Genomic DNA, 21,082 nt, shown 5'->3' with positions numbered 1-21,082 from the left:
AAATTTGTAATAGTAAAAACGTTAAAGAAAGGAAAAAGACATTTGTGCGCAAGGCAAGTAATAGTCCCGTTCTACTGCATTCATTAAGATGTTACAAATTAGAATATCAAAAGAACATTATTTATACATAATTTGTAGATAAAGTGTTTACATGAGATGAATTTCTTTGTTCAACTTTTAAAATATATTAATAAAAAAAAAAAAAAAAAACAAAAAAAGAAAAAGAAAAAGCAAAAGATGGTTCTCTCCTCTAAAAATTCAAATTTTAATTCTACTATTTAATAGATATTTATCATTATTTGCACTTGATAATAAATAATGCATGGATTGCATATCTAAACATATAAAGGAATTCCAAAGAGGGCGTTAGAAGCATCTTATTCAAAGCTATACCCATAGCTTCTTTATTATCAAGCAAGCCAGAGAAGCAGTTTAAAGTTTTGCTTTTTGTTTAAGAGATGAGCTATATAATTTCAAAAAACGAAGTTTTGCTAGTACAACAAGATGCGTTAATAGTTCTCCTACTGTTACTCCATTAAAATTATAGTTAGGAATCCATGTCATATTTCGCATAAAATTAAACTAAGCTAATCAAAGTTTGCGATTTTTTTTTTTTAAGATGTAGATCAGAGGCCGGTAGATAGTGTATGAGTGTTTGCTTTGCAAAATAAAATCAAATAATTATTTTCGATGCTTTTACTTACCTATTGGTACCATAAAATTAGAAGAGATAAATGAATAGGGAATAAGGAAGAAATGTGTGGTAACGACTAAGTAAGTACTTTGGAATTAGAATCTTCTTCACCTATTCGACCAACACAGCCTCAGGAAGGGGTTTAAAAAGCAGATGAGTGACAGTCGTTGGGACTATCGGAAGAAAAACATAAAATGGATAAGGAAACGCACCAAACGGACAAAGGGTGCCGCTTCATACTTGTAGATGTTATAAAAATTAACTATTAAGAAAAAAGAACTCGAAAATTTAAATAAATAGTGATATCATCAACTTATTAAAGTAGAGCAGAGTAAACAAAGGATCTAAGACTAAGAACTCCATGGTCGCGGATCTGAGGTGCGGTAGATTTTTTCAATAAAGCCGATAGTCATAGATTTTTCCGCTTTAAGACTTGAAATTTATTTATCTGGTATAATATTCTTCCACTAGCATCTTTTTCAAATTTTATACTTAGTTTGTTTATTTACTTTTTTTCGTCCTCTTTGCATAGCGATGATATAATAAATAGTCCGTTGCACGAGCGAAAAGCCAAATTTAATACGAAAGTAATCGAGTATCTTCAGCCTATCCTATCAGCGATCCTATTGTTTTTGTTTTTCGCATCGTACGATAGCTCGATAATGAGAACGGTAAATCAGCCTCAATTATGCTTACAGCATAATTTTTTTTACCGTTTATTACTAGGTTATTTAGTGATTATGCTTTTTTCCTCTTCATACCAACACGATATTCTCCAAAATATAACCACATAGAGACAAACCAAACATCTTCGCAACTATTATCCACTCTGGTAAAAGGTAAGAGGACAATTGTGTTAAATGCGACAAAAGAAATGTTTTTATAGTAGGGGATCAGAGAAGCAGTTCTAAAAGTCTACAAGATCGAAATTAAAAATTCCAGACGATGACCTAAGATGCACAACCAGTAGGACTAAATCTGAGATATATGAGATTTTCATCAATTTAATTCTGTTCGCCTCTTGACACATATTTATATCGTGTGCTATCGTCACGCCCACAAACGCAAAACCCGTGATAAGACATTGGAAATCTTGGTTCTTTTATTTGCTTGAAGTATTCTTTTAACTGATGGTCTAATCTGAAATTTAGTATAAAATTTACAAATGTTTATATCATGTGAAACTTATGTAATAGAAGGAGTGTCATTTATCTGCAAAAAGTCACATACATGTATAAACGAAATATGGAAAAAAATGTATATAAAAAAAAACGATAACTTACAATCTGCCATAAACAATAAAAATAGGTGAGTAAGCTGAGATGATCAATTAGCCCTAATAAAGGACATGATTAGTGGATAGAAATTTTTCATCTTAGCAAAATATTTGCCATGCTATGCAAATATACATAACACGATATAGACGACATTATGTCGACAGTGAAGCGGGTTAAGACTATTAGTCACCCTCCCGTTAGCCATGAGCATCTAAATCTTCCGTTGTACACGGGCGAGAGTCGTCAGGTAAGACTTGTCAATTTCTGCTCGTGGACTATATTTTCATTTTCATTGGAAATAATCGGTGCAGTTGGCGTAGGCAGCGACAGTTTGTATATTCGGTGATAAGAGCTTCAAGCAGAGCTGATTTTTCTGCATCGATACCATCAAAGAGAAAGAGATGTTCATCGCTCTCCCGTATTAGTCTGCGCAGTGAGGGTCATCGGTGTTTGGTAGTGTTACAGATTTATTTGACCCCACCTCGGTATTTTGCTAAGGCCTCTGTTAAGTCACTCTGAACGCATTCGCTTGTCACCGATACTGCATCGGCTTTTAATAAAAGACAACATAACACATAAGGCAAAAGGCTAGAGTATCTTACTACACACAGGATGTTGATAATGAGACGAGGGGGAAAGGTAGCGAAAGAACACTGATGCTTTAGGAGAACCGACATCGACGCGGAAAACTGATTTCCAATTGTTTTCTTGACACTTTCAGACGCGAGAAGAAATTTGGCGCAGCTCATGAACACGAACGATTCAATCGACTCGATCGATTTTGAATTGAAAACAAGCAAACAAAACATACAACTTTCAAAATTTCTCGATTAATGTCGCTGAGTAATAATTTTTCCGCATGATGTTGTGTTGAACCTCCTCATAAATAACTGACCTTAAGCAAAACAAACCTTAATAAAGCAAAACGATTCAATTTTTAAAATTTTACAGTGAAAACTGGTCCATAGGTGTTGTCGGTCACCAAAAAATCAACTCTACCAAAATTAGTTTATGGGCATCTATTTCTTGTACCCGACTCCGGGTAAGGGTTCTCATGACAATGTATGTATGACAATAGATTTTTCTTCTACATTTTGTGGTAGAAATTGGTCTATTTTCCGAGCACCACTCCGAAACAAGGGTGTTTTTGAAAAGTAAGTTTTGTGTATGGCAACCGTCTAATTTGTAGTACTTTGTGACAAATAATAATGAGAGCTTTGACAAGAAGATTAATTTAGCTAAATTTAGATTAAGTCAATTTTTGGGTCCTCTTCCACATAAGGACTATCATAAAAAAATGGAAACATGAATGAAGAATTGTTCTGCACGGAGTACGATACGATATCTAATGTCGGGCTTCTAAGACTACAATGTTCTTACCACCATTAAGGAACGGCAGGTATACTCTTTTTCCATAGTGTTTGCAACACCCAAAAGGATGCTTCAGGCACCCTACAAAGTATATATACTTTTGGTCAGTCTGAAATTCTGATATGATTAAGTCATGCCTTCGCGATCGTCGCAAAAATTAAAATATCGATTTCAAATTTGGTTGAAAGAATGGAAGTCTTTGTATGCAGGAGGGTATTACAAATGGGTCAAATTGGTTAGAGCACAACGTAACGCAGTTAAACGTAAACTGAAAGCAACTACGTTTTTCTAAACACAAAAATAAGCTTTCGACAGCAAAACCTTCTTTCTACTTTAGCCAAATAGTATCTTGAAGCACCTTCATATAAATTTCGGGTGAGAGTTATTGAGTCGACCATGTTTAACAAAAAGGAAGAAAAAAAAAATCAGATTTTCAAATATTCTCTTTAACCAGCGCGTGTTAAATATTGAATACTATTTGTTCTCTTGCTATTGGCTGAACACAATAGTAATTTCCCATGAAGATCGTAACTATTTCGGACAAGTTTCATGCCGGCTTAATTTCGATTTGATAACGATTAATTTATTATCGAATTTGTTTTTTTTAAACATACTTTGTGAACACGTTTTTAAATTTTCAATTTAACTAAATTCGGATGCTTTAATATGTGTGCGCATAAATTCTATATTGAAGTTATATGTGCGCAAATTGAAAATTAAATAAAATATTTTTGCAAAGTTCCTTGGTCATACATCTTTTTAACATCGGTGCCGCCTCCAATAAAGTTACCATTAATAAAACATCGAGGCACCTAAAAAAAACGTCAAATATTTGAAATTAGTATTATAAAACTAATTTATACGCAAAGTATTGTAACAATTATTCTTCAAAGATTGAATGTTAGTCATTCCTAATGCTTTTGTTATTTTGAATATTACTGCCTTGATTCACAAATTAGTTTCTTTACTAAGAAGATTGTCGAAAATTTTGACTCTATATAAACAATTGTTGGCTTAGTTAAGAAAACCAGCAAATCGGCTTTAGAAATCGAATTTAGAAATTAAATGCCTCAATTTCGTTTTTCTTTTTGGAAGACTCTTCGGTAGCCGTATTCCATGGGCAAAAATAATTATCAGCTACAATATTTTAATTTTTCCTAAATCTTCGGAAATAATGTTCTTTTATTATTTGGCTGTGTAAAATTAACTAAAACTAGTGTATGAAAATTTCTACTATAAAAATGTATATCCAAAGGGTTTATATGATGTCATGCATCCAATATTGTTATTACTTTAGCATTGATTTAGGCGAACCACGAACAAAAACTAATGATATTTACCGTTCTACTGCCAGTCATTTCCCCTAAAATGGATTGAATCTCATCTCCGTCATCACGTTGATCCAATTCAATTACGTGAATAGGAATGTCAAGTTTTCTAAATTGCTGTTAAAAGATTAAAAACTGGATATTTCTAAGCCTTAAATCGATATTACTTACTTCTTTGGCCATAGTGCAAAAAGGACAATAACTTTTGGAAAATATTACAACTTTATGATTTTGCAAAGCACTTTTTACCATTTCAGCCTGAGGCGAATCCATATTAACTGTGTCTGCTGGTTTGGGCAGCTGAGAAATAGCTGAACCCATGTGAGTAATAATAAAAATCGTTGTTGCCAAAGAGAATTACAAAATTTTTTTCGATTCCCCTTCGTTTGTATATGTCTCTTAAGATAATGAAGTAAGAGAGTCGTCTTCAATGATGTAGTGCGGTTTTTTCAAATATAAATAATGAACTTCTATCTTCCTTGCAAATATTAAATAATGCAAATAAATTGAAATTATTGAAAAACTTTTCAGCGATTAGTAAGTAATACAAGTTAAAGAAATACACATACGTTTCAAAAATAAATCAGCTGAAATCGTAATTATTGCAACTTTTCTTTGGTTTGTGTCAAAATCAGAGATGATATAAGAGCATTTAAATTCTGGTAACGTTTCTATGTATTAAAAAAAACGTCCATTTAAACTCGCCATTCATATAGTACGTATTCAATTAAGTTGAATAATTTTTCTTATTAATACAAATTTGCGACTACACTACAAAAATGTGCATTATGCGAGCTTTTGTTGAATTTTTTTGCGTTTACTTTGTCTTGAAATTGTTGTGCATTTTTGAACAAGGCTTAACATTGCGCAGTTTCAAATGGTTCTGACACTTCGTTCCCTTGTTATATCGTTTTCAAACTACAGTTCGAATTATATGTCTCACGGTTATAACTTAATTGATTTTTGAACTGGTGAGACTAATATGGAAATTTTTCAGATTTAAAAACAAACAAAGACAACCTCCACTTGGAAACTCACATATATTTTAAAAAAAGGAACATCAATCAGAAAACTATTTAAAAGTAATTCCTGCTTACCATAGATTATACTTTTTATCACACCTCAAATTATAGCTTAGATCTTGTAAATTGGACATTCTGAGCAAAGCGATATTTGATAATTATAGGACAAACGTGAGAGGCGTAAAATTTCTGGATTAAGATAGATATTGTGCAATTTTATCATTACAAGCTGTTAAATATTTTGGAAGATTGTGTTATCGTTTTATTTTTAATAAAGTCGTTACATTGCAAACAAAAGTAGAAATCAGTAAATTATTCTCGTTTTCCACAATATTGTTTTTCGTTATTAAGGCAGCTGCAATAATAAAATGTAGACCTCGCAGCTGATATATTTTTTTAGGATTTCCTGTAGCTACGATATAATGCGCCACTGCGCAATATATACAGAGCGTTTTGCAATGATTTTACGAAAAAATACGACGCAAATTTACGAAGTCAATAGCTAAAAAACGCTTCAAATAAAGTGTTAAAAGCACTAAGTTCACATTACTAATTTACCAAGTTTTAATGTGAATCAAAGTATTTGAAGTTTTCTAATATTATTTTAATGTTTTAAGTTAGTGATAAAATTTAACCGTAAATGTATGTTGACAGTTTTATCTTTATATATGTATATATAAAAGTGACAGAGTATAACATTTAAAATTAAGAGCAAACTTTGAATAATATTAAGGTGAGTAATAAAAAATTTGTCAAATGAAATAAGAAAAAATATGTCAAGTTGGAAAGAAAAAGAGAAAAAAAAGCTTGTGTAAGTGTTTGTGCGAAATCAGCAATAAAAGAACATTTTTCTGCCGCCAAGCTGTACTTTTTTTCCGAGGTGAATCAAAATAATAAGATTTTATTTTTTCGCTTTTCTTTTTTGCATAAATTAGAATTTTTATTAATAATTACGCGACATTTTTGAATAAAATGAGCAGCACCGATGGAAATAATGCAACGGGTGGCGGAGGAACACCTGGCCCAGGAAATGTTGGTAATAGCAATATCACTACTGCAACGGGAGGTAAGATTTTGCTTTTATTGCTTTATTCAGTATTTACTAGATTCAATATAAATAGTTATAGACGTATTGGTTTGTATAAATATATGTATGTAAATATATAAATGAACATATTAGTACGTATTATATATCTATGTATATACCTACTTTTATGTTATGTATATACATTGTACTGTCTGCATACGTGTGGGCACATTTGTTTGTTTTCTATTTGCATTTTCCTTACCTTTCTGTATTACATTCCATTATATTTATGACAGCGCTGATTTTTATGTATTTGTTTTCGACGAATTTATGCGCTCCATATTGAATTAGACAATGTACGGATTGTAACTTTATTGGATTGAATATATTTACGTTATTTTCAATATAGATATATATATTTTCCAAGAATAGGAGCCAAAGACATGAAGTGGGAAAAGTACTTATTTTTTATTTTCTTTAAATATATGCTTTTTATTTCCACAGAACATTTCAAAATTATTAAAACTCAATTAATATCCCATCCACATCCAGCAACTCTGCAACAAAATCAACACTCACCAATACTTTTACCTACTACAACTACTCCAACACTAGTACCAACACCACCCATATATACAACACCCAACAATTCACAAGTTGCACCATCACCAATACAGTTAAAAAATCCTACAAATGTAACGAATTTGTTTGCTTTAAATCCAGTTGCAGCCAAAATAACACATATCAAAACAACCACAATTGATGCAGTAGCAGCTGCAGCCGTCTCAAATGTGGCTAGCGGCATATCTTTAAGTAGTTTGACAACAGCGGCAGCAAGCGGTGCAGGCACCTTGGTGACAAGTGGTGGCGTAACTGCAATGAGTGCTATTAAAGTTGGTGCCAGTGGTGCAAGCGGCACACCTATTGCTTTAAATACATCACAAGCTGCTAATGCCGCAGCAGCTACTTCAATACGTGCCATAGGAACTGGTGGCCAATCAACTCAAGTTAGGGTAGTTATGGGGAATCTAATGCCTTCTATGATTAAGCAATTAGAAACTGCTGGTCCAGGCCGAGCCCAAATAACCGCTTTTCCAACAGCACCGGCACGTTCGGTATCAAATACATCAATAACGGTAACTAGGCCAGGCACGCAGACCGCCTATTTGCCAAGAGCTAACGTTACTGCAGCTTCCATGACTGGTGTGGGTGTGGGGGTTGGCGTTCCTACGGGTCAACGTCTTGTTACTCCTATAAGGACGACACCGACATCAGTAACTGCCACGGGTATTGCAGGTGCTACGGTAACTGGTATAACAGCGGCGGGAAATTTTGTCCGTGGAACTACCGTCAGCCGTAACAGCACCTCACCTGCTACTACAGTTATATCTCCAGCTACTAGTACTACTTGGATGGCTGCAAATCCTGCCGGTCAAGTGCAACTGATACGTGCCATTCCACACCAGTCACGACAACGTAGCAGTGGCTCCGTAGTAGCTGTTACTGGAACAGTAGTTACAACGACTGGATCTACAATGCAGTCTGGAACTACAGTTGTATCTGGACAGCAACAAACTCCAACATCTAAAGGACAACAATGTGAGTATTATGAGGAAGAGGTAGAAATTATTTAATGTATCGGATATTTCTCTTTCAGCCACGATTCAAGCGGTTTCGTCTGCTTCTCATAACCAACAACAACAGCAAACTTACGTAGCCACAATTTTACCGCCGCGTCCACATCAAGCCACTTTGGTATACTCACCGAATGTGGCTACATCGCAACCCCTGGCGCAAACACAGTTCAACACAACGTCGGTGGCAACTACAGGACCAAGATTTGCCGTAGCCACTCCCTTAACAGCTACGGCTGGCGCTGGAGCGTCCCCTCGTCAAATTAGGCCAATACCATTGGGAAAATCGTTTTCAACAGCAAAACTTAACACCACAAATATTAGTATTCGAACACCAAATTTGCCGCAACTTACTCCAACTATAACATCAAGTGTTTCTAATGTGTCAACTGTATCAAGTTCTGTAGCTTCAAATCCAACACGCAATACAACAGCAACTGGCGTCGGTGGTTCTACTTCCAATGTTATGTCGTCTACCAATCTCCCAGCAACGCGCATAATTCAGCTGCAACAACAACCGGGTGGAGCTGCACAACTCTGTTCCACAGGGCGTTTGGCTGCTAATGTGGTCTTGCAACCGATTATAGTAAACACTTCTGGAGGCGGAAAGTTCGGTAAATAGCAACTGTCATAATTGTTACGAAATTTACTTATTAGTTAGCACATATCTCTGGATCGAGCGCAGTATTATCTGACCGTGTTTTATTCAGAATTGTAATTATTTTGTGTTTCAATGATATTTTCACATAGTATTAACATAAAGCAGGTTTTTTTATAAGGTATTCGACGAATTTTTAGGCAGTGATAAGTGATCGAAGTACCTTAAAAAATTTGCCCTTCATTCACGATTACTTTTAATCAAGTACGATTTGTAGCAGTACGCGGTTTTAGCTTGGAATTCAAAGACTTTGAATAATTAGACACCATTATAGCGTTATTTCATGTGAACGCAAGTCTAATGTTTGTTAAAATAAAAAATAAAAATAATAAAAATAAAAAATGAAGTAGCATTCAACATAAGTTAATGTGCATGTATGTCCACCTAGCAGATGAATCACGCAAACTTAAAGTCAAATGAAATGAACGGTCAACGGTTAGAGAAGCGTTAAAGCGTTTCTTAGTTTCGTAACATTCTTATATATACGTACATGCGTTTATATGTACACATCAGTAGCGATGTAAAGGGTTGGTAACAAAGTAAATAAAAAAAAAATGTTTTAACAATTTATTATAATTAATTAAATTAATTTGGTTGATATCTGTATTACTAAGGTATATAAAACTGTGTTTTTATCACAAGGTATACGCCCACCAGTGACTATGGCAACTAAAGTTCAGCCTTCTTTGACCATAACTCAACTGGGTATTGGGAAATTACCTTCCTCTGGTTCATCGAGTGCGATTGCTGGTGGTAGTTCTTTGGGGCAACCGTCGAATGTATGTAGCACTGGCAATAGCCCATCTCCATCTGTTTCAACGACAAGTATAACAGCCACAAATATATCCGCTAATACAACAACACAATTAGTAAACGTTTCGCAAGGTGGTAGTGCCCAATTATTGACCACTCAAAATATAGTCAGTTCAGCGACGGGAGCCAGTTCAAGTGGAGGAGCTACAGTAGTGCCGTTGGCCATTGGTACACGTGGGGCCAGCGGTGGTAATATAATTACGGGCACTATGACGCCGATTAAAAACGCTGGATCGATTACGGTGGGTAAAGTAATGACACAAGCCCAGTTGACATCACCTTTGGAAAACAGCGCATCGGTTTCGGCTGCAGCTGGCCCCTCAGGCAATGTTTATATACATCATGCTCCTGTTCCGCAGCGACCGCTTAGCGCCAGTAGTTCAGGTAGCAGTGGTGGCATATCTACATCAAATACATCTATTTCGATGTCGTCTAATACAAGTGCTGCTAACGTTCTCACCTCCACAGGTACTGTTACATCCGGTACATTTTTACAGCCGGGAAGTACTATCTACTATGAGTCAGTGCCAGCCAATTCAGTACAAGTATCCACGGGTGTTTTATCGTTAACCACGACCACTGTAACGAATAGTACAATATCACAAAACCAAATAGTGAGTTCTACAGCTAATCTCTCGATATCTTCGCTACCCTTTGTAACTCATACCGGTGGCAATACATCAACAGCCACGTTCACAGTCGTTCCATCAGGTGGTGGTCGCACAATCGGGCAGGTACAAATACCGGTGTGCAATGCAGCAGCACATTTGCAGGCTTTACCTGTGCGCTTCAGCCAACTACCCGCTGGGAATTTAGCTGCAGCGGCTGCTGATGCTGTAGCAGTATCGCAAACTACGCCACAAGTAATACAGCAAACGTCTGCGTGTAGCGCGGAGACTTCACTCATTATACCTACTGCACAGCAAACTAACGTATCATCTGGAAATAACGTAGTGGGGATGAATAGCAATCAACAAACGCAGCATATGCTTATACCCCTACAAACTTCTATAAAAATGACTGCAGGTAACGGTTCTACTGGCACCGCCGTAGTTTCTAATTTTCTCCGTAAACGCGACATCGATGGTTCTCCTATACTGGCCGCAAAGAATCTTGGACCTACACTTATATCAATGGGATCTTCCAGTGGCATGATGGCTGCTAGTTCTTCATCAAATTCGTCAATAAATAATTCATATAGTCTTACCTCGGTAACCACATCCAACGCTCCTGTTGTGTTGTGTACCGAAACTTTGAGTAAAAAGGACAAGCCGGCGAATAGTGTAACACTATGCAGTGTAACTTCCAATGCAAGTGGCATACTTGCATCCACCAGAAATTCTCGTACCGACTCACCAGCTTCATCTGATGGATCTACTACAGTTTCAGCCAATTCGTCCCCCGGTGTTGATCAGCAAATGCAGGATGGTAATATGGTTATCAATCGCATGATCAGCGGTCCAAGTATGGAAACTCATTTCAATCCCATTAACGAGGTAAGTAGCATTAAGACAGGTTATAATTTTTTCACTTTTTTGATTCCGATATTCATAGCTTTACCCCAGTCATCATTCTATGGCCCAACAGCATACAACGTCTGGCACACCGGTTAATTCACGGAACTTAACCAGTGTGGACCATCATAACATAAAACACGCTGTTTTGAATTCCAATACACAACAGCAGAGGCTTAACGGAGGTTCTATCGAATGTCCGCCACGTAAAAAATCGAGAAAGTCAACGTAAGTTCTTTAGCCGATATTTTAAAACTTCTTAAGACTTTAAAGGTTTTTCCACAGAAATGATAGTCAGCCTTCACCACAAAATCAAGCTGCTCTCAGTTTACCACCGCTATTGTCAAATAATCCCAGTGTATCAGCGAACGCTAACAATAACGCAATAATCGAATCTACGGTATGTTTGGCAGGGACCACTCCAACAGCTGTGGTAGGCAATTGCACGCCGAGTTCAGTCAGCATTGGACGTGAAGGTAGCGTACAGCATACATCTAGTTTGTTTCATTGTAAAATTTCTTCTCTGTTTTACAGTTATCAATGGCAAAGAGAATACAAAGCCGGTCGAATATGTTTTAAAACGTCCACGTAATCTGACGTTACTGAGTGTAAATTTGTCCTTATCGTTACTATAAAGATTGATTCCGACTTTCATTTTTATTTTCTGTAACTACGTTTTTTAGACTTATAAACAAAATTGGAAATCGGCGTATAACCATTTTCAACGCTATTCTGATGTGAAGCCTCGAGAAGAACGAAAGCCGACCATTATGGATTTAGCAAAGCAAAGCAATGTATTGGGCAAAATAAATGGCTGGAAAATTTATCATCTTCGTTCACAAATGGAAGATTTGGTTAGTATTATATCGCTGAAAATTTTACTTTGTTCACTCTAAAGATTAATGATTAATATCGGAGGAATGATTTGCCAATACATTTAGGTGGCGATATTCGGTGAATCTTATTTTCTTTTGCAAGTTTGGATTAAAATCTTTCCGATTCGTAATAGCGCGTATGAAATTCTTTGACTTAGGAAAGCGTCAGTAAAGAATCAAAGAATTAAAGATTAGTACTTTTTAGTATGAAATTTTAACATAACGTTTTTAAATACGCAAAATTTAAAAGTAGATGCTCTAAAATTGGGTGTGCTTCCACGTCATCATCAAAAAGTTTATGGAAGTGTGAAGTTTCTCATATATATCTTATCACACTAGTTTTGATTTTTCACATAAATCACTTTGCAGTCAATATGTAGTGAAAATCCGAAACAATAAACATCGATTCAGTTTTCGATTTACCTTCAAAATCATGCAATGTAAAGATACTTTCAACTGGTTTATAAATAGTCCCATATTTAAAGATGTGGCGTTGATTTTCGAGACATAATTTTTTTTGTGCAAATCAGTTTGGTGGCTGTGTTAAATCCATTGCATACAATCTTTTCTTTCTATTTTTAAAACTTATTTTAATTTCTCCATCAAATTATAAACTCATTAATGATTCCTTTATTAACTTAGTGCGAAAATGAAGCATTGGGTTATGATAAGCTATCCACAATGCTTAAGCAAATGGAATCGCATGGCATTAACAACGAAATTGAACGTATTAGCGATCTAGTAAAGGTGTGTTATTTGAATTGAATCGTTTATTTCCACTGACTTTTATTGTATTTCGTAATTTTGTATTTTTAGGGTAATATGCAACGCAGTAAAATCATTGTGGACGGTGTTAATGAGGCACAAAATCAAATTATGAAAATTTTCGATCATAAATCTCACATTTCGGACATTATTAATCGATGCGCGTCGAAAAGGAACTTCAAAAAACGCGAAAAACCCTAAAGCGACTTTTGCTTCACACATTTTTATTAACACCTATTCTCCTTGCTTTAAAAACATGATCAATGCGAAATATAATCACCCAATATTTTACAACTATGTACACCTACTCCGTGGTATAGTTAATAGAAGAATAACTTTTTTTTTGTTTAGCTTGAAAATATTTCATTGTACATGTTATTTATTATATTTTAGATGTAAATGTTTTTGTGGCATTAATTTGAAATTAAAAAACAAATATTTTTTTAAAATAACAAAAAAAGGTTACTTCTATTTCACGCCTCAAATTTCTTGAAATATCTAACTAATCGTTTATGCTATATCTACAATGTACAGATGGAAGTTCATTTGAACGAGTTTTACGAAAACACTTTCATGAAGTATAGATTACTGACTAGTAGAAGTAGCAAACTTTCCCATCTCAAAAATTGATCGTGCCTCTTATTATCTGAAAATTGTCACAATCTGTTCACCAATTTATAATTGACAATGACATGGAATTTGACAAATATCCCTCGCAGTCATCTAAATGCTGCGCGCAAAAAATTAGACAACTGTCGCGCTATTGTTAAATTTATATATATATCAGATTATGAATATTGAAGAATTGTCTTTTGTTTTTCGTTTTAGGAAATGATTAAGAGTGGTGAAATCGATGTGGGCTAAAATTCATTTTCATTAATTAAGACTGCAAAACTGTAGGCAAAAATACTCTAGGTAACACGTTGACGCGTACTTTAAAATCGGTGAATGCTTGCAAGAACAAACTTCTTTTTTTGTTCTATAATAATAAGAATAGACGACTGCCATAGGCATCGCTTGCGTCTACAAGTACACGCAATGGACGTTTACAGCCGTCATTCACGAGAACGGGTTAAGTACGTACCCTTAATATTAAAGGTCTCCTTGAAATTGTAGTGTCTTAAGATTTTTTTAGAGCGATAAATATAGTCTTGGATTTCTTCTTGTTCACATATACATGATCCGAAAGTCAAACACACTCATTAATTTTATATATAATTTGCAATTTTTCCAATAAGTAGATTCAGCAATTTACAGTTGACGAATTATTTAGAATTCGTCCAAGAACATTATTTTAAAATTTGCATATTAACTCAATAGCTTTTTAGCAACGTATTATCTTCGCCTTACTTTAAGTTGAAATGTGGTTATATATTGTATTTGGATTAGTCCTCATAGTTTGATATGTTGTTTCATTTCCCTTTTTCCAAAATTCGAACATGTATTCATATATATTCAATGTTTGTTCGGTGTGTAACTTAAATTAAATGGAAGTAAGACCTGCGAAACGTTTTATATCAGTAGTTTAGGTCAAAAAATTGGAATTCATTAAACGCATCATATGAAGCAGGATATGGGAAAAGATTCATGTATTGTTGGAAAATAGTCATGTGTTCGCAGCAAAGGAAAAGTTTGAAAACTAAGAGATGCAAGAGATAGTGGGAAAACCTCTGAGCAAAATTCTTGACAGAACAGTAAAGCTGCGAATTCTGGATACTTAAGGCAATGAAAATGTTGAAAAAGATGGGGAAGGGAAGGTTATAGGATTGCAAGTCGCGATGCTGTTGGTGATCCTCGTGTGAAACATTGCTCAAAAGATATTATAACACGACATTTTTTTTGTTTCGCATAATTCGTGATGAGGAATCGATATGTCACGATAAGTCGAGGCACATTCATGCCCACGTCGAGAATTAGGCCAAACGTTCGTGTCTTCGTGGTGATACTGCATATTTGATGGGAACGAACAATTTGAAACGGTAGAAACAACAATCATACCGAGAAAACTTTACGGTATGCTTTATGGCAATTTGAATTGATATTCCAACGTGAGTGCGCTTGACAAATGAAAAGGAGGAGCGTAAGAATACGGCGCTCTATTGTTTGTAAACCTGGACACAAAAGCTGTAATTATTTTGTTTTAGTAACTAGTTTTATTAATATAATTTTTTTTAATAATTACTCGAACCGAATTAATAGTAATATATGACGAATGTTTAAGTTCTCTTTAAAAAACTGTCACAAACTTTCTGCTACTGAATGCCGGCTTCAAATATGAGAGTAAAATGAAAAAATGACTTCGTCGAGGAAAGGTTAATCAAGCCTAGTAATTTAAAAATTTTACTTGGAGCTTTAAGTAAATTCCTGCATCGTCTTATTTAGAAGTAGCAGGGGATTCTTCTTCTCACATGGGTGGTGGAGGTACTGGTAACACACTCATGGGAGGTGGAGGTGGCACTCCATTAAACATGTGATGAGGTCTTGGCGGCCCTGGTATAGAGAAACCTCCAGGTGGGCCTAGTGCCCGATGCAACTGTGGCGGTGGAGGTGGGATAATTTTCGGTTCCAACTTAAAGGAGAATTGTAAGAAAAATTGCTTCGTGTCCCGATTCCAGTGCGTCCAAAATTTTCCTTCGGTTTTTTCTACTTCTCTTGAAGGTACCTTGAAGCCAATAGTCTCGTATGGCTCTGCAGCAAATAACAGGTACTGCCATTTTCGGTCGGGTGGCTCAATTTTTTGTTCATAAGCAGACATGAAGCGGTGCCTCGGTATAACACCTTCAGTAATTTCCGGATAATCTATTTGGAATAATAATGATTGCTGCCCATTACTTGGGTCACGTTGTTTGGTGACTCGATACCCAGGGCGGCCAATTTTGACGAACTTCTTAGGTTCCACCCGAGGCTTTTCGGGAGCCATCATAGAAGGAGCCTCCTTTGCTTCTTTAGCTGCCCGTCTGGCCAAGTTTTCTTGATGTTTCTTACCTTGGGTGTGGGCCAAATAACTGCCTTCATTATTATGCAAAGTCAAACATAATTTACATTCATAAGAACCCAAATGGTTTTTCATAAAATATGGATCTTTGTTCAGATCAATTGTTTCCAAAGCTAATTGTCTTAAGCGCTCTTTACGGTCGCGGTTTGTTTCTGACCAGGAAGCAACACCGCCGCTGCCGGTTTTACCGCCTGCGCGGTTTTGGAAATCCATTTCAATTAAATAGTCTACAAAATCAATTAATAAGCAATGTTAGCTATGAAAGCCAAATACTATGAATATCAGTTACCAGTTTTCTATTAATCAAAAGTCCAAAATTAGTAGCATCACGGAATGCTTTGGCATGTGATATTATTGCCATATTTGAAAAAAAAATGCAATCATCACTATGTATAGGCAATTTATTTTATTAAATCAATATGTGGATTATTTTAGAGATTTAAAGGTTTCTCGTAGATAAAACTCGGGTATTTATATAATAAATGCGGAGCATTTAGACATCTAAATGAGGGCATAATTTTATAAAATTAAAAAAAAGGAAAATCCTAGATCTAGATATTAGCGCTTTTTTATAATGACTAAATCTTGTAAAAACAATTTTTCTTAAATTATATATATATATATATACTTACTATATTTGGATGCTGATGGATGTTCAAGATACATGATAAATCGCCCATTGTAAATAAGAATTAAAATAGCTTGTCATTTAATTTCTTTTGAATAAAATTTTTTGAAATTTTCTTCGCTTTGTCTTGATAATGATTTTACAAAGCAAAGGAAAGCAATGTTTATGATAATATAAAATTGAGCATTTCTGAAATTATTGTGCAATCCTTTTATCTGGATGTCTATTGCTTAATTTCATAACACTGTGAATGACATCAGTTGGACTTTATAACGATTCCATTCTGCATGATTCGAACTTTGTTTACAGTAGCTGCGCTTTCCACTTGAAGATTTATTTGAGGTTTATTGTTATTAGGTAGATTGTGAGTTTATTTTTTGACTACTGCGTTTTTTCATAAATCTTTTTAAGACGCCCAATATTCAAGCATACATAAATATTTAAATAAGTATTGCATATCATCTGTAAATTATAAATTGAATTCTTTCACACTTAAAATTTTAAAACTATTTCTTTCGCAACAAATGGCAACTCTGTTTGAAAAGAAATATTTTCTGGATAGTATTTTTTTTTTGTTTTACGGTTTACACAAAGTAATATTGGAAAATTTATTAATTAAAAATAAAAATAATAACAATAATAATGAGTTTATTGGAGAAATTAAAAGATCAAGGCTGGTGAGTAGTCAAAGCTCGGCTAAAGAAGGACCGTGCATAATAAGTAAAATTTTCTATAGGTACTTGACCGAAGAGGGCTTGAAGAAATTAATCACCGAATTGCAAAATGAAGATATTGCAAAACTAGTTACAGAAGCAAAAGATGTAAGCTATTTTACAATATACATTAAAAAAAAAACAATAAATAAGTTATTCGTTTTTGAATAATTCAAGTGGGATTTGAAGGAGCTGGGTGGTGGAGCTCTACCAAACAAACTGGATACCAATTGCATGATTACCGGACGCATTGTTTTACAAATACAAAGAGTGCGTAACGTTTCTGCTCCGAAGGCTAACGAGGAATCGACGGTTGCTCCAAGATTGCTGCAATGTGAACTTACGGATGGTATTCAAATTATGCAAGCTATTGAATTAGAACATTTGCCCTTTTTGCATCTTAATACGCCACCCGGTACCAAATTGTTCTTTAAAGCCGAAAAAATACAAATAATGCAGGGTTTTCTAGTATTGAAACCTGATGAAGTACAGAATTTGGGAGGAAACGTTGAACATTTAGTGGAGAAATGGGATTTGGCTCGACAAATGCAGAAATATGCACGCAGTGGTATGAGAATCAATGCCGGATCGGGTGGCCCGCCGCCATGGATTGCGTTTGGCAAACGATTGGATACCCATAAAGAGGCTCTAACGCAAGATAGAAATTTTAAAAGTCTGCAAGCTGCCAACGAAAAGGACAAGGAATCGAAGGAAAATGACGAATTTCAGGCTATGCGTAGTGAAGCGATTGCCGAAGCAGCTAAAGCCGGTGTTAAGAAAGTCTTTGGTGGTGGCCAACAAAATATTTTAGACCACAATGTAAAGAAAATTTTAGATAAGGGTTATTCTGAGGAAGAGGCGAAGCAAGCTTTAAAAGGCACTCATAACAATTTAGAGCGAGCCTTATTCACTCTCAAGAGAAAAAAGGATCCCCGAAACGGTAATAATGAAACTCACAACAGGTCCGAAACTAGCAGCGGCCGGAGACAACGTGGTGGAAGGGTTAATTCAGCTAAAGAAGATGTGTCTGCGCCTGCCAAACCTGCAGGAAACGTTTCTCTATTCGATTTCCTTACAAATAAACTATCAGCAGTAAATATACTTCGCAAAATACTTGAATAATGAACATTCATTCAAATTATTTTTAGACATCTGAAACTGTAATGGCAACTACATCTGCTAATCAATCTCAGCAACGGAAGGAAGTGAACAACAGCAAACAGCAAAGCGTAGAGAAAGGTAAATTTGAAAACAATATGTCGTCTAGTTTCGCTGCAAATCGGGCAACACAAGTCACGAATGGCGCAACAAAGGAAAAATCTAATTACAAAGATGAACGTCGCCGTGATTATTGGAATAATACCACAAAAACGGGCTATCAAAACTCCACAGCAATAACTCAAGCTAATAATTTGAGTTCAAGCGGCGACACATTTAATAATAATCGAAGAAATGAAAAATCCTTTAGGAAGGAAAGTGATTATGCAACGCGTGGCAATGCAACAAACTATCACAGTAAGCGTGGGGACTATAAGCAGCAATCCCATCGGGATCGCAACCCTAATCGTTCGGACAGCAAACGTCTGACCACCAATACAAATAATAGCACCCACAGTAATATTTTACCAGCCGCTGCTGGTAATACGGAAACTGAGGTATCAAAATTGGTCGAGTCTACATCAGAACTGAAAATAGAGTCTAAAAGAGACAATTACCAACCACAAGGTCAAAACCGGGGTAAACAGCAGAAACAATTGCCGAAAGCGGCACACCAACAATCAATACAAAAACAAGCATCCCAATCAGCCGCCGTTTATGTTGCAAATAATCCGATGCAGTCAACATCGCAATTTATTAGTACTCAAAACTTCTTGACTAAATCGAAACCAGCAGCAGGAGCCACGTCTGCCTTTGTTGGTCAACTGTCAAATGGATTCCCGTACGATCCCAGTAAAATAATAGGTTTTCAAAGTAAAGAAGCCAATGAATATGCCATGAACTTGTTAAAGAGTCAGGAAGCATCTACGACAAGAAATTCGCCACATGTGATGCCACCATCGTCAGTATCGCAACCACCAATTGCCCTAAATAATTCAACCGGATCTTTTGTAGCAAATACTAATACTAATTCTTATGCCTCGTCTCCTCCACAACCCATAGTACCACCGCCGCTACCACCATCTGTAGCTTATGAAATAACTCCAGGAGCCAATTGGCCGTGGAAGAAAGGCGAACGATGCTTAGCGAAATATTGGGAAGATGGCAAGGTTAGTTTCAGATATACGAATAAGGAACCGTGTAATGTTTCTTTTCTTAATAGTATTATGAGGCGGAAATCACCAATATTTCGAACACCACTTGCGTAGTGTTGTTTATGGGTTACGGGAATTTCGAAGAAGTCTTAAAATCAGATTGTTTACCCTTAACTGACGCCCAACATCACACTGTTATAGCCTACCAAAATCTTGGCCCTAGTGTAGCACTGGCGCCATCCCCTCAGTTGGTGCAGCCTCAACCATTTCAGCGTTCTAACAATGTTGGCAATTCTCAAAGATATCGAAGTGAACGTCAAATGTATGTGCCACCGCCCAAAAGAAGTGCTAACAACTGACAATTTTTACTAACTAAATCGCACCAACCAAGCCAGCAGCATGAAGAGCAATCAAGCATACAACCAATACCACCACCGCCATATTTTACGAATTATAACTGAATGCTAAAATAACGTAAATTGTGAACAAAAACAAAATGAAAATACATACATATTGTGCATTTTAGTTAATTCGAATAAAATGAAATCTCAACGGTATTTAAAATATAGAAGTATTGATAGTTCGATTTCGCAAATGCATAGGGTGATCCATCCCGCGGGCCTGCTTTGGCAACCCTGCTTCGGTAACAGATGAAACCAAAATTGTCATAAAGGGCATTATACGTTTGCCACTTTACAATATGGATTATTTAAAAGCTACTGAACGTGTTAAAATAGTAAGGACTTACTATAAAGATGTTGATTTTATAGTAGTTACTTTTTGCGAATTAGGAGCAGATTATGGTCGACATCATTGCCTATCTAAGCTCACCATTGGTAAAACTGTGAACAAATTTTAAGAAACTGGATGTGTAACCCCACTTCCATGCGCTGCTTTCTTATATTTCTGGATTCTTCGTTTCATTAATTAGTCATAAATTCAATTTGCCTTTATATTAGTTTTTTATCGTTGTTTATAATTTTCATTTTCTTTCATCAAATATTCTGGCAGCGTTGGCGAGCGCAAGCTGTCAGTCTGTTGCCACTTTGGACTTATTAATCCAGAAAAAGGAATAACGCATCATTGTGCTTGTCCCCTAAGCCAATCAGATTTATCTTGTATGTCCAGATTAACAAAATTTATACAACTTCGGTATTGATATGTGTTGGTTTTCTTACTACCGTTACTAGTGTAATCCGTATGTTGATTTCGTGTATTTTACTACTCAAACCATGTTTACGTATACATAAATTTATCTATTTTTTCTTATAAAATGATATGTTAACGCAGGAAATCGAGACCTTTATTGTGACGACTAATTGTTTAGTTAATTTGTGGGAATATAATCGAAGCTTCATTGCGCTTAAGCACAATAGTGACTATTTCTATTTTCCAAATCGGCAAATCACGGTTACGCACCTATGCTCACAAATAAAGCAAGAAGAAAAAAAAGCGGAAGAATAAGTGAAGATAATTTATTTTAGATTTTGATATCATTTATCTAATTTATATTTAT

General features: G+C 35.5%; 4 protein-coding genes across 10 annotated transcripts; 2 read left to right on the top strand and 2 right to left on the bottom strand.

Moving 5' to 3' along the window:
* Positions 1-605: 605 nt before the first annotated feature.
* LOC119638003 (glutaredoxin-C4) lies at positions 606-5,258 on the bottom strand. Of its 2 annotated transcripts, XM_038034513.1 has the most exons (4): positions 5,240-5,258; positions 4,842-5,144; positions 4,683-4,787; positions 4,059-4,154 (listed from the first exon to the last, which is right to left on the bottom strand). In XM_038034513.1, exons 2-4 carry the CDS (start codon positions 4,989-4,991, stop codon positions 4,059-4,061), a joined length of 351 nt encoding a protein of 116 aa, XP_037890441.1. In that variant the 5' UTR covers positions 4,992-5,144; positions 5,240-5,258. The 2 variants fall into 2 exon arrangements, with proteins under 2 accessions (XP_037890442.1, XP_037890441.1); XM_038034514.1 differs by lacking the exon at positions 5,240-5,258 and having other exon boundaries at positions 606-4,154; positions 4,842-4,991.
* A 985-nt stretch (positions 5,259-6,243) lies between these two features.
* Positions 6,244-13,340, top strand: LOC119637853 (mucin-5AC). 5 transcript variants are annotated; one of them, XM_038034230.1, is made up of 12 exons: positions 6,244-6,425; positions 6,628-6,758; positions 7,224-8,318; positions 8,377-8,967; positions 9,654-10,208; positions 10,293-11,320; positions 11,379-11,566; positions 11,624-11,814; positions 11,873-11,946; positions 12,022-12,192; positions 12,856-12,960; positions 13,030-13,340. In XM_038034230.1, the coding sequence occupies exons 2-12, from the start codon at positions 6,665-6,667 to the stop codon at positions 13,177-13,179; spliced, it is 4,242 nt and encodes a 1,413-aa protein (XP_037890158.1). In that variant the 5' UTR covers positions 6,244-6,425; positions 6,628-6,664; the 3' UTR covers positions 13,180-13,340. The 5 variants fall into 5 exon arrangements, with proteins under 5 accessions (XP_037890158.1, XP_037890157.1, XP_037890155.1 ...); XM_038034229.1 differs by having other exon boundaries at positions 7,272-8,318; positions 9,654-11,320; XM_038034227.1 differs by having other exon boundaries at positions 9,654-11,320.
* A 1,149-nt stretch (positions 13,341-14,489) lies between these two features.
* LOC119637858 (splicing factor 3A subunit 2) lies at positions 14,490-16,354 on the bottom strand. Of its 2 annotated transcripts, XR_005247345.1 has the most exons (3): positions 16,263-16,354; positions 15,161-16,200; positions 14,491-15,102 (listed from the first exon to the last, which is right to left on the bottom strand). XR_005247345.1 is itself a non-coding variant. In XM_038034237.1 (2 exons), the coding sequence occupies exon 2, from the start codon at positions 16,184-16,186 to the stop codon at positions 15,383-15,385; it is 804 nt and encodes a 267-aa protein (XP_037890165.1). In that variant the 5' UTR covers positions 16,187-16,200; positions 16,263-16,354; the 3' UTR covers positions 14,490-15,382. The 2 variants fall into 2 exon arrangements, 1 of the variants encoding a protein (XP_037890165.1); XM_038034237.1 differs by having other exon boundaries at positions 14,490-16,200.
* Positions 16,355-17,209: 855 nt separating this feature from the next.
* On the top strand, positions 17,210-20,077 carry LOC119637798 (tudor domain-containing protein 3). The gene is made up of 5 exons (XM_038034117.1): positions 17,210-17,278; positions 17,338-17,422; positions 17,492-18,406; positions 18,463-19,581; positions 19,635-20,077. Exons 1-5 carry the CDS (start codon positions 17,244-17,246, stop codon positions 19,923-19,925), a joined length of 2,445 nt encoding a protein of 814 aa, XP_037890045.1. The 5' UTR covers positions 17,210-17,243; the 3' UTR covers positions 19,926-20,077.
* Positions 20,078-21,082: the final 1,005 nt, after the last annotated feature.

The sequence above is a fragment of the Glossina fuscipes genome, unplaced genomic scaffold, assembly GCF_014805625.2.
Source record: "Glossina fuscipes isolate IAEA_lab_2018 unplaced genomic scaffold, Yale_Gfus_2 61, whole genome shotgun sequence".
NCBI lineage: Eukaryota > Metazoa > Arthropoda > Insecta > Diptera > Glossinidae > Glossina > Glossina fuscipes.
The sequence above is the reverse complement of the archived record's forward strand: the minus strand, read 5'-3'. Positions and strand labels throughout refer to the sequence as shown.